We start from the raw sequence: 14,308 nt of genomic DNA, 5'->3' as shown, positions 1-14,308 counted from the left end.
TACTTATAATGCGATTAAAACATGTAATTCCTTGCCAAACAATGATTTACTACTTTATAATTTTACTAAGTTTAAGTCAGGTTTTAGGTTGTATTTGTTTAGAGAACAGTTGAGCTCCTATTCTTTAACTCACTAGTATGGTGTGCTCCAGAGGTAACATGATGGTTCTTTACGATTGCATACAGAGGTATTTGTTTGTGTACAGTCTTGTTTTGGTGCAGGTTGTGAGTTTTATATCTCCTCCGTGTTGGGTATAAGTATTTTTTTGGTGTGAACAATTGTTTCTTTATAATATTTCATCTTTATATTATTTTTCTTATTATTATTATGTATGATTACCGAAATTTATTTATTATTTATTAGGGTTAAGTTTGAGTAGCCTTAGGCTAGACTTCGCCTTTTTTTTCCATTTGTAATATTTGTCAATCTATTGTTTTTTTTTTGAATAAAAGACGATTATTATTATTATTATTATTATTATTATTAAACTTTGTTTTTAAATTCGGCTTAGCAACAGAGATATTTGCGTGCGACCCTGTATACAGGGTGTTCCACAGTCAACGTCACAGGCAACTTTTTTATTTTTAAGTATATTTTTTTTAAATATATTTTTAATAGCTATAGGATCACTACCCAAAATTACTTTAAAAAACTACCTCCGACAAATTCATTTTTGGGGGATGTATTTGTTGGGGGTAGTTTTTTTTAAGTAATTTTGGGTAGTAGTCCTATAGCTATTAATTTTTTTTTTAATTTTTATAGTTAAAAATAAAAAAGTTATAGCCTGTGACGTTGATTGTGGGACACCCTGAAAAAAAAAGAACTTATTTCTAAAACCATAAAACATACAAATGAATAATTAATTAGGAAAATTTATTTTGATAAATTTTAAGATTATTTTCCTTAAATCGAATTTAAATAGTTTCACATAATACCACACGCCACTGTCCATTTTATGAATGAAGTCGGCCATGTTGTCTCCACTACTGCATTCCCCTTACCTCAGGCCGAAGTGTTTCAGATCCGTCTGCCACACTGTAGGTTTGTTAAATACAAAATAAATCCCTGTGTATATGTAAGTTAACGTGTTATTTTTCTTTTGAAAAAATTAATAGTGTTGAATTCGTTAGATTGATATCTAGAAACATAAAATAATAAACGAATGATCATCTTGAAATGTATATTTATTTGATTTTTACTCCCAAAGTTAGGAATTGGGGTAAGTTTATTTTTTGTGAGGGCAATGGGATTTAATAATCCTGCCGTTGAGAAATTTTTTTCTAACCTTAAAAGTTTATATGAAAAACATAAATTTTACCCTGCTGAAATATACAACATGTACGAGACCGGTCTTTTTCTCCTTTCTTAATACCCTGCCATTGGGTAAACTAACCTCCTACATATTTTTCGCGGATGACACTACTATTACTATTCATGATCAAGATCTTGTTAGATTGAATTGGAGATCGAGTCAAACACAATTAGAGGCCATAAATTGGTTTAATGCTAACAAACTTAAACTAAACCAGGATGAGATCCAAAAAATGCTATTTTTAATGAGAGATAAAATTCCTGAGTTTATAGCTGGATCTAAAACTCACTTGGGGGCCAATTTATTTCCAAATACTGTGCAACAGGGTGTTAAAGTTTTCAAAAAAAATATCAGTTTTTTAATAATAACTTAAACAATATTGCAGACATTTTTATGAAATTTGGTACATGTATTCTATGCTTCAAGACGCATTTTTTGATGTACAAAAAAATACAACGCCACTTTTATTTCTTAAAATAAAAATTATTTTTAAAATCTTTAATCACTTTTTAGCAAATTTGATCTCTTGGTTTTTTTTCGTCCGAGGCATGGTTTTCGCTTAAAAATAAATAAAAATTTTCTAATATTTTACCTAAATATCTGATGCGGTGTGAAAATGTTTGTTCGTCGATTGCAAGCAAATTAAGGGATCAGATTTATTACAAGTATGAAAAGTTATAAAATTTAAATAATTTAAGAAATACTGATGTTTTTAAGGCGTTTAAAAAGTAAATGGGAGTGCCGTAACGAGCTATGATTTTAATTGTCAAATTGTTAAAAACCATCACAGCGCGTCATTTATTTGATTTTTAACTATTTATTGATGTTATTTTCTTTCCACGCTATTTTTCTAAATATCAGTAACGGAAAATTATACCAATGAAGAAATGGCAGCAATGCGTCTCGTATATGGCCTCGCCGATGGTATCGCAACAGAAGGCAGACGTATTTATCAGGAAAGTTATCCGAATCGTGTCCTACCAGATAGCCATATCTTTTCAAATATTCATCGTCGACTTAAGGAAACTGGTTGTTTCAAGAAAGGTACTTCGGAAGGTAGACCTCGAATTGTCAAAATCCTTGAAATTAAGAACGCGGTGCTACAAGCAATCGAAGAACACCCTGAGACGAGTATGAAAAAGATCGCTAGAACTCTACATATCTGTCATCAAATTGTTTGGCGCATTTTGGTTGATTTTTTATTATACCCATACCATATTTTAAGAGTACAGGCATTACTTCCCGGAGATTTTCCGCAGCGAGTGAACTTCTGTCAGTGGAATCTCCAGAAAATTATACTAAATCTACAGTTTGAGTCACAGATTTTGTTCACAGACGAAGCAAATTTTTCTCGGAACGCTATTCAAAATTTTCACAACAGTCATTTGTGAGCAGAAGAAAACCCCCATGTCATAACGGAAACAATACCAATTTTCGTTTAATGCATGGGTAGGAATTATTGGTTATTACCTATAGGCCCGTTTTTTCTACCAGGGCGCCGTGATGGTCGGTCATATTTACAGTTTCTCGAAGAAGAACTGCCTGGGCTTCTTGAAGATGTGTCACTTCTGTTAAGAAATCAAATATGGTACATGCACGATGGTGCCCCTATTCATTTTAATTTAATTGTCCGAAACGATTTAAATAATACGCTATAATATAATAGCGCGATATAATACGCCAGGAATATTTGAACGTGTGCGTAATTCCATACTTAGTGAAGCTGGCCATTTTCAACAATTTTTATAATCAGTGTAATTAAGATAAAATACATTTGAGCCGTTCATTTAAGCTTAGTTACATAAAATTAAATAAAACTCGTTTTTTGAACTCTAAACCCTATTGTTTTCAAAGTAAAATTAGGCAGGTATTTCTAAACTAATTGCCAATTGATATTAATCAGACGCTCAAAAAAGAAAAAAACACATTTAATGGTATTCAACACCAACAATTTACTTTTTAAGACAACAGCTTTGTATTACTTTTTAAGATAACATCAATATTTATGTATAAAAACGGCATTTATTCATGCATAGGAGCAATAAGAAACATGCATATGCGACTCCGCGACTTTATTTGCGGTAAAGACGCGTTACGGCACTTTTTTATTCCCATTTACTTTTTAAACGCGTTAAAAACATGAGTATTTCTTAAATTAATTAAATTTTTTAACTTTCCATACTTCTTGTAATAAATCTGATCCCTTAATTTGCTTACAATCAATGAACAAACATTTTCACACCGCATCAGATTTTTAGGGAAGTAAAATTGTTTTTATTTTTTTAAGCGAAAACCAGGCGTCGGACGAAAAAAAACCAAAAGATTTGCTAAAAAGTCATTAAGGATTTCAAAAATAATTTTTATTTAAGAAAAAGCAGTGCTTAGTATTTTTTTCACTAAAAATATGCAATAGAAGACCTGTAGGGTACCTGTTGATGCATATAATATATGTACCAAATTTCATAAAAATGTCTACAATATTGTTTAAAGTCGAAATTATACCCGTTTGTAATGACGTCATTTTTGTTTATCTTTGTTTAGCATATTCGAAACAGCGGCGACAACAAACTTTTGAAAAAAATTGGTGTCTGATGATTATTCATCTTTTATATACTAAGTTATGTGAAATATCCGTCACTGTCAATCAAAAATATTGGTTTGTTAACTTGTTCTTGAAAGTTATTTCGAAAAGTGTTAGATAATGCCTAAAAAAAGATATAATAGGTATAATGAACAATCGCAGCTGATGATTTTAAATATATTGGCTTTTTTTCAACTGGAAAAGGAACAAGTCCGAAACGGAATTGCACTTCAAATTGAGAATGTGATACAGCGAGCCGCAGATGCGACAAAATTGAGCATAACAACGATCGCAAATATAAAGAAGAATGGGATAAAATCAGAATCAGGGTTACGCAGCCCGTATATCTTCCAAGCAAAAGACAGCAAAAACCAAAATTACAACATATTTGAAACATAGAATTCGGGACACAATTTATTCTATGTACGCCAGAAAAGAATATGTAATATTGGCAACAATAAGAGAAAAGTTCAGGGAAGAATTTGAATATTTTGAGTTTTCCATTGACTCCTTAAGAAGATGGATCAATAGTATAGGCTTCAAGTGGAAAAAATCAAATAACAGAAAATATTTGATGGACTTGCCAAATATTGTTCATAAAAGAATCAATTTTTTAAGGGAGTATATCAAAAATAGAAATGTAGGTCCGGAAGGTTTTACTCCAGTTTTCATTGACGAGACGTGGATTTTTAGCAAGGGATCATTTCGTAGTAGCTGGCAAGATGACACCAAGCACACGGATTCAAGGAAAAACAGTGAACGTAAAAATTATCTGGTTATCTTTTTAGATTTTTTTTTGAATAAAAACTATTGCCCTTGTAAGGGCCCTCTAACTTTATAATTTCATCTGTTTCATAGTTTCATATAATTTCTCTCTAAGACAATATAAGGGAATTTAACTCCTTACACTACTCGTATGTGCATCGAACATTACTTATTAATTATATTAAATTTATGTTCTGGAAGAATGATTTCTAAAAGAAGAGAATTGAACTATCTTTTATTTTTAAAGTCATCGTTATATCGTGGTCCACGCCGGAACCAAAGATGGCTTCATCAAGGGTGCAAATTTAATATTTAAGAGTGGATTAAAGACGGGAGATTATCATGACAATATGAACAAGAAAAACTTCGAAAACTGGTTTAAAACTCAGCTAGTTCCAAATCATCCCCCAAAGTCATTTATAATCATGGACAATGCAAGTTACCATTCTGGTTTATTAGAAGAAATCCCGAGAAAATCTTGGACAAAGCAGAGACTGACCGAATGGTTGAAGAAAAAGAATATTGGCTTTCCAGAAAAAGCCATGAAAGATAAAATATGGAGTATTGCACGCAGAAACTGCCCTAGTGAAAAAAAGTACTTCCTTGATGAATATGTTAAACCTTTAGGACACAAAATTTTGCGACTGCCACCATATCATTGCCAGTTTAATGCAATTGAAATGGTACGGTCGGAATATAAACGAAAATATGATCAATATATTTCCAATTTTAAGGGGTCACCTTCAATGTAGTAGTAAGTTCTGACTACATGGGAAAGGGTAATAATCGAAATTTCTATAGATCATTGGCAAAAATATGTTTTTCATACAGAAAAGGTAATTGAAAAGGCTTGGGAGGCAATACAAGTGTGTGATGCCTATGACATTCTGCCACTTGTGATTACGACTGACGAAGACGACGATGACGAAGACAATATCTCTGATTTCAGTTCTGACTCTGACAATACTGACGAGATTGATTAAGCTTTTTTTGTTCTAGCAAATTTTATTTTATGATCGTCGTTTAAGTATTCAATCATATCGTTGCAATTTCATTAACTTGGTAATGCAATATGGCGTGTTTTTTTTTGAGTTTGTATGTTTTATTTTTTGGAATGGTATTTTCAGTTTAATGTGTTAACATATTCCTTCAAGCAGCATTTTTTTTCATGAACAAGTAAATTAAATTGTCAGTATTTAAATTTTTCCCAGTGAGTTAAAATAATTTTATACTATTATTCACAATTTTTGTAAGCTCGGTTTTGTTACGTCTACTGCTCGTGCCGAATTCTACTTTTCAAATATGTTGTAGATTTGGTTTTTATGCGGTCTTTTGCTTGGAAAATATATGAGCAGCGTAATCCTGATTTGATTTTATCCCATTCTTCTTTATATTTGCGATCGTTGTTATGCTCAATTTTGTTGCATCTGCGGCTCGCTCTATCACATTCTCAATTTGAAGTGCAATTCCGTTTCGGACTTGTTTATGTCCCATTATTTATGATTAATTATAATAATATTTGTTAATTGTTAAGTTTGTTAATAATACAATAAATACTACAAGATTTTTTTTAATTTTTGGGAATGAAAGTATATACACGAATATAAAAATATAATAATATGCTGCTAAAATAAATCATTTGTTAATTTCTGAACGTATAAAAATACATAGCAGACTATTAATTTCTGAAGGCGATGGTAAAGTTTCTAACCTAATATTGATTGGCAAAAATCTCTACGCCGTACGTTTTTTCTCACCTGGATGACATAACTACAAATGGGTATAATTTCGACTTTAGTTTTTTTATTTTAAGTTATTATTAAAAAACTTATTTTTTTTTTAAACTTTAACACCCTGTATCTCAAAAGTTAAGACGTTTAGGACATATGTTCATAAAAACTTTTTTTCATAAAATAGTTCCAAGAATCACCCTCTTAAATATTAGCACGTCTTTAAGGAACATCCTGTATATTTTTAAATATATAACGTAATAACCTTAAAAAAATATCTATTTATATTGATATTCTATAATAATAAAAATGTCACATTACTTCATCTAAATAAAATTTGCTATTAACACATAAATAAATAAAAACATATGCTACTATTACCTGATTTTCGATGTGCTATTTAATTTTGTTGGGCTTACCTAGAAACAAATCCATGATCATCTTGTTGTTCTTCATGTTTAGCCTCAACTTTAATGGAATTATCATCCATTAGTTTGACACTAATTTCTTCAGGCCTGAATTGTTGAACATCAATGTGGGCTTCGAAATGATTTTTTTTGTCAGATATGGCAGTCCCTTGATCATAATGAGCAAGACTATTCCTTAAATCTCGTAGGTGCTGAGACGATCTGTATAAAAAAAAAACATTTATGAAACTGAGGTATATTATAACTGCGTTTTTTTTTGCAAGATTGCTCAAATATATATTACAAATCATAAGTATTATGAGTATTGTGTATATGTGCCTTATTTTTATTTGTTTGCTGAAAATTACCTAATTATTATTATTAAGATGAATTAAAAAGTTCATATGCAAGTAGTTAATGGATATCTACATATTTTAATTCAAAGTTCTAAGAATCCTAATATTAATCCCGTTTATATTTTTTGTATATCCTATAACATAATAATAATTATAAACTTACTTTAAAAGAACAAGCAGTTTAAATGAAATAAGTAGGTTGCATAAATATGAAAAGTGTTTGATATAAAAAAATATATAAAGTCCTACCTATTTGGCAATATAGCTGGCCATCCAAGAAGTTCATCCGAATCAATCCATTGTGATAGCTTTCGGTGCCGAAAAAGATCATCATCGAAAAGATAAGGAAGAAGGGCCATCTTTGTGGATATCTTACAGGGTTAAACCTGCTAATCACAAAAAATACTGGTTTAATGATATTATACCCGCCTAAAAATGTAATATGCTATCCAATCAAATCTTCTCCTATCCACCCCAAGCCAATCTTAACGAAACTCAGTTTGCGAATTACGTTTAAAGCGAGGAGTTCAATATACCGGTCCAAGTATATGTGGTGTTGTCAGCTTGTATTATTGATTTTCAAAAAGTCGCGAACTAGTCAGAATTACAACTTGTAAGTGGTGTTAAAACATTGAAAATGGCCATTTATAAGTAACAAATTTTAGTAAATATCTTAGTTTCTTCAATTTGTCAAATTAAAGCTTCGAAAATAAGTGCATTTTTCAGGTATTTACTCGAGATTTGGCAACACTAAGCTCTGTGTTACTGTACTGCGTGTCATTTATGAAGTGATCCTCAGGCAGTGGTTAAAAGTTATAGAATTGTGGTACAAATTCAGACAAAAAAAAAATAAGTTTTTTTCTATAATTTAGCAGATATGGGTTGTACAGGGATTTAATATTTGCCATCTAAATTTGAATTAAAGTGAATTTCGACCGAGTGAAATTGTACCTATATTAGATGTATGAAAATAACATTCATCAATCAAAAAGTTCAGTTCTTACGTGTTTACTTTGTAAACTCTTAAGAATTGATAGAGATTAAAGAGACATAGTAGGACTGTAATCATTATTTATAAGATGTACAATTACACAGTAGGTACAGTAGGTATTGTACATCTACATACATATTATGTATGTAGATTTTCTAAGACTTGGCAGTTTTTAAATTTTTACTTTTAAAAAATGAAATAAATAGACCAAATATTTCATTAAATTATTGATATTGCAATGATCATATAGTAATTATATGATTATTCAATATAGAAGGATTTGGATAAGGAAGTATAGAGCAGTTTTTTTTACAAGAAGCCAAATCGCGTTCAAATGTTAACCTTAAAATTGAATTCAAATACTCAAACTAGAGCCTTTACGCTTAAAAAAATCGATCAGGAGAAGTTTGGCAGCCCCATTGCGACTTATATATATAATCTAGGGCAGCAATATTAGGAAATATAAAAAAAAACACTGCTATTGTTAAATTACATATTGGGATATTTAAGCTGATCAATATTGTTTATTTAATAAGGATGAACATACTACTACCAGCATTTTATTACAGGAGATTTATTACAGACTGCCGATCAGAAGTGCGTTGGAGTATGAAAACTTGTATTGCATTGGGCAGAATGCAATACAAGTTTTATATGGGGATGAAAATAATGAATGTCAAGAGTACGGTACAGGAAATATTATTTGTAAGTTGTTATTTTCTGGCAATCTTGATAGGGGTCATTATAGTTTCGCTTCGCAACTTTTGCGAAAAATGAAAAGTCGAGTTTCGCTCATTGAATGCAGAACTAGTCCAAGTCCAATTTAGCTCAATTTGTGTTTTAAATCCTAAATGACACTATTAAAAACGCTGAATTTGGATGCAGAACTAGCCTATTTAAATTTTACGGCTATCCCCTCCATCGACACCTCCCACCTACTATCCTAACTGGAAAGCTTAAGTCCTTGAAGTCCAAACATTTATGGACTTAAGTTAGTTCTGATTTATTTTTTATAATTTAAACGGCGAATTTCTTTTTTTTGAAAAACTTGTACTCCTAAAATGAGTTCTAGAACTGTGAAAATGCTTCAGTTATTAAAGGACAAAACGATTAAGGAGACTTTAAACACAGGTTAGTTGATAAAATTTTTATTTTTTTTGTACTTTATAGTAAACATTAATTTATTCTAAGACAAAATCTAAATTGTTGTGGCGGATTCATAGTTTGAAAACTATTATTTGGATATTTCACCACAGTTCCATATAAAATATAATTAAATATAAAAAAATTAATTAATTGTTCTTCATTTCAATATTTTTTTTATTTAATTATATTTTATATAGAACTGTGGCGAAATACCCAAATAATAGTTTTAATCTATGTTATTTCAATATAAATTAATTTGGTAAACTTGCAAATTTAGATCTCAAAGATCAATCTAAACCTGCCACAGTCGTGCTAGCAAAAAGCGAAAATAACGTGTCTCGGGGGATAGACTTCCAGTCCAGTCAAAAAACCACTGATGGCAAAAACATTATCAAAAAAGGTAAATTACTTTTTCTTCTAAAATAAAATTTAATAAAAAAAATTACAGTTATTGAAGAGGATATCTCTACTGACTTAAGTAGTATAGCTCAATTAATGGATAGGAGTGTTACACTACAACCTCCCGCTTTCTTAACTCCTTGGGAAACCTCTATTTATATGTCTGCACCTCAAGCTATTTCTTCAAAACCACAAAATAAAATTTTTGCAGCTATACATTCTACAGTCTGTACTAACCAAGTGCCTTTACAATTAGGAACTGACGAACAAAATAAGAACAGCGTATTGCCGGACTATTTACCACCTTTAAACGTTTTGTCGTGTGCAAGTACCAGTAGAAATATAGAAAATGATTGAAGTAGAAATACAACTAAAGATCTGTGCATTTCAACATTAGAAAATGATATGTTTCTTTTTTAATCTGAAGAGGATCCTTCTGCATGCGATGAAGATTCTGATTATGAGCCGACCCAAAAAAAAACAAGCAAACAATTTGTTGAGAACTTGGATACTTCGTCGAGCAGTGATTCTGAAAGCCAATTATCTCCTTTAAAGAAAAATACACGTAAACGACAGAGAAATCCCAGTAATTGGAGAAGGAATCAAATTAAAAAGCTACGAAATTTGAGAAAAGAATATACTAGCTGGAAAGGAACAGTTCAAGCTGAAAGGCAAGTTAAACCCGCGTGCATAAATTGTAGACAGAAATGCACTGAAAAAGTGACAGAAGAAGAGAGAAGCCAAATTCATACCAACTATTGGAAGCTAGGAGATGTGAATAGGCAACGGGATTATATTTCGAAAAATGTGGAAATGAAAGAGAAGGCTAGAACACGAAAAAGAAAAGAAAACCAGGACGAAATAAGTAGTGTCGAAGAAGATACTACGAAAGAGGAAGAAAAGGAAAATTCTAAAGAAAGAAAAAGATCATTTTCTTTTAAATACATGTTTTTGATAAGAGATAATAAGATTAGAGTATGTAAAACCTTTTTTTTTAAATCCATTAGGTATAAGTGCTCAAGTCGTAAAAACAGTATTTCAAAAAATGGGGACTACTGGTATCGTAGTAGAAGATCGCAGAGGTAAAGCTTGTAAAAACTCGAAAATCGATGATTCTATAAAGCAATCAGTAAGAGATCTTATTAATTTATTTGAAACTGTACAGAGCCATTACTGTAGAAAAAATACGACTAAACGATTTTTACCAGCAACACTAAACATTTCCAAGATGTATGCCCTTTATCTCGAGTACTGTAATGAAAAACATCTCAAGCCACCAGCGACTGAAAGTTTTTACCGATTGATTTTCAATAGTGAATTAAATTTTTCTTTTTTTATTCCAAAAAAAGATTTGTGTGACCTTTGCAATAAGTATGACCAAAGTACAGTAGAAGAAAGAGATGAAGAGGAATATTAGCTACCCATTAGAAACAAAGACATTGCGAGGCAATTCAAAAACGCGGATAAGGAGAAAGCGAAATTAGACAATAATTTATGTGCAGCTGATCTAGAGCAAATTCTTCCTGTACCAAAATCTAATGTTGGGTTAACTTATTATAAACTCAAACTTTCTACATATAATTTTACGGTTTACAATATGGCTAATGGTGATGGATTTTGTTATATGTGGTATGAGTCTATCGGAAAACGGGAATGCTCTGAAATAGGTAGCTGCCTAATGCAATTTATTAACTTGAACGTACAAGGAAAAAAATAATTTTCCTTTTATTCTGATAATTGTACAGGTCAGAATAGAAACAAATTTCTTTTTTCCATGTAAAACTTTTTGGCCCATAAACATGGAATTGTCATCAGACATACATTTTTAGAAAAAATGGTCACACAGAGACTGAAGGGGATTCGATGCACAGTGTAATTGAGAGGGCTTCGAAGCATATTCCTATATTTACCCCTGATCAGTGGTATACCCTAGTCCGGACCGCAAAAAAAACCAAACCTTACAATGTAATTGAGATGGGCCAAGAAGATTTTTTTGATCTAAAAGACCTTACCAAAGACACTGTTTTAAATTGGAATAGGGACGAAAACAATGATAAGGTATATTTTCTCAAAATTAAGGTAGTCAAAGCTAATAACAATTTACCAAACACAATTCTTTTTAAATATAATTATAATGAAGAATTTAAACAAATAAACCTAACACAAAAAGGAAGAAAAAAAATTGACATTGACCTTACCAAAGTTTAGCTTAAGCAATGCCATGAAGATTTAATTACGTTAACAAAAAAGAAATATGATCATCTCCAATTTTTGTGCAAAAAGAAAGTAGTACCAGATCAGTATCATCACTTTTACCATAGTTTAACATTTTCCAGTATTCGTCAAGAAGAAAAAGATTCGGGATAAAATCTATAATAAGTGGTTTTTTCCACAAACACGTTTCCAAAATGTTTTTTTTTCAAAATGTAATTAAACAGCCGAATTTCTTTATTGGCAAAACATAAGAATTTTATTTACTGTAGGCACTGTTTTTTACTTTTTTTATCATTTTTTTTGCTAATCAGAACTAACCTAAGTCACATATTATTTTACTTAATCTCATAATTACATAGGATATTAGTAGTGAGAAATAGGGATTCTAAGTCCATTTTTTTTCTCAGTCATATTTAAAGCTCAAACTTACGAAGAAACTAAACAAGGATTATTAGATATATTATAAAACATAGTTTTTTCTTTAAAATTAACGCGTAGTTAAACAAAAATTTAAAAAATCATCTCCTGTAAAATTACGATTTTGTGACTTAAAATAGTTCTGCATTCAATGAGCGGTTTGGTAAAGGAAGATAATGTTCTTCAAAACTCTAAAAATAAACGAAGAAAAACTTTGACTGGTTGGAGGGAAAAGTTAGCGAAACGGATACAGGCCCAACGAAACTATCAAAATCAAAAGAGTAGACGTTTCAAACATTTTTTCAAACGTCGTACCTCTTTTTAGCTTAGGCAATTTGACAATTTTTTTTCATGAGAACGGATTCCGTTGGGCATTTTGGTCTTTGTTGCAGCAATAAAAAGTTTATTTTGGCTGAGTTTAAAACTCCTGATGAAATAAAACAGCTCTTTACTAATAAAAATTATTTATCAAAAAATCTTAGGGAAAATATCTGTCAATACAACAACTCTCTATCATTAGTGGCTGTTGAATCAAATCTAAAATTGCTTCTATTGTTTTAGAATTTTAAGTACAATATATCAAGATTTTTATGTTATATCCTAAAGCTGTAAAATCTGCTTCTTACGTCGTTCAACTTTATATTTTGGATTTTTCTGAAGCACCAAATTAGACTTCAGCATCCCGCAAACACTTCATGGCAAAAAGTTGTTCTAGAAATATTAAATAAAATACAAATCAATCAAACCAGATGTATTCAGAGCAATTTTTATTTTAAAAGCTTAGCAGAGCGCTTTCGGCGTATGAGCCATCATCAGTGCTAACTGAAATGAGTTGGGTGTTAAATGCGTAAAAGACACTATAGTCAAAGGTGAACGAATGGAATGTACTCACTTGTCAGTTTACCATAGTGGGAACACATTCGATATTATTAAAATTACACGTAACATTTAGACACACTTAAGACTATACAGAACACTAAACAGGACGAACAGTATTTAAAAAGGGGAGAACGTTGGTCTCCTTTGTGTTTTGTTTACATTTATTGTGGTTTCTTAGATGGCGGGAAAAAATGTGTGTCAAATTAGGTTAGATTACAGTTAACTTTACTTTAAAATTAATATTTATATTATGCGAACCTATCAGAGTGGTAGTAGCGACAGATCGGTCTAGATGTCATTATCGTAAATGATGTGCGGTAGTGCGAGTTGGTTATAAATTGGTGGCACAAATTAGAATACAACAGTGAATTTTTGTTCGGATAAGGAAGTTGTTATCCTTTAAGGATGTAAAGCAAACTTTTAAATTAGAAAGTTGCCAATGCTTATAAAAAATTTTAATTGTGGAGTCTTCTATGTAATGGAACGTAAGGTCTGTTAAGGTTCACTTGTATATTTAAACAAGAGGGATTTTTTATGAGCTCGTTGGTGATATAAATGCCTTCAAGAAAATCTAGTCGGTTATAGTTCTTAGAGGTTACCTGTTGGAGAATTTTAGAATTAGACTTTGGACTGAAATTATGGTTGTTAGATTTTATATGTTCACCAAATGCAGATGAGGGTCTACTTAAGTGCTCGGTTATGCGTGTTTTTAAGGGTCTACAAGTTCGTCCCACATATGAGCAATCACACTGCAATCTGTAAATACCACTCTTTGATAATGTGTCAAGTTTATCCTTGGTATTGATCAAAATCGAACCCAAGTTGTTTTTAGTTTTATAAGAAATTTGTAATTCTGATTGGTGTTTAATGAAGCTATTGTTGATTTTCTTATTTAGATGAGAATTAATGAATGGTAGAGATATGAATTTACTATCTTTTTTAACATCAGGAAAGATCTGTTTTTTAATTTTTGGTAATTTTATTTTTCTGATTAAAATATTAATTAGTTTGGGGTCATAGTTATTATTATAAGCAATTTGTTTAAGAACATTTATTTCGTTTTGAAAATTAGAAGGAGATAGAGGAATGCTTAAAAGACGGTGAATGTAAC

At 30.8% G+C, this 14,308-nt stretch overlaps 1 protein-coding gene across 1 annotated transcript in view; it reads right to left on the bottom strand.

Moving 5' to 3' along the window:
• Positions 1 to 7,540, bottom strand: part of LOC126740756 (heat shock protein 67B3-like) — a 49,570-nt gene extending 42,030 nt beyond the window's left edge. Inside the window, exons 1-2 of the mRNA XM_050446922.1 lie at positions 7,401 to 7,540; positions 6,808 to 7,017 (exon numbers count right to left, since the gene is read on the bottom strand). Of these exons, the coding sequence (XP_050302879.1) occupies positions 6,808 to 7,017; positions 7,401 to 7,510 (320 nt within the window). The 5' untranslated portion in view covers positions 7,511 to 7,540. The remainder of the gene's footprint in view (positions 1 to 6,807; positions 7,018 to 7,400) is intronic.
• Between the last annotated feature and the right edge of the window lie 6,768 nt (positions 7,541 to 14,308).

This window comes from Anthonomus grandis, chromosome 9 (genome assembly GCF_022605725.1).
Source record: "Anthonomus grandis grandis chromosome 9, icAntGran1.3, whole genome shotgun sequence".
In the NCBI taxonomy this organism is placed as follows: domain Eukaryota; kingdom Metazoa; phylum Arthropoda; class Insecta; order Coleoptera; family Curculionidae; genus Anthonomus; species Anthonomus grandis.
Note: the sequence above shows the minus strand (reverse complement) of the source record. Positions and strands in the feature narration are given on the sequence as shown.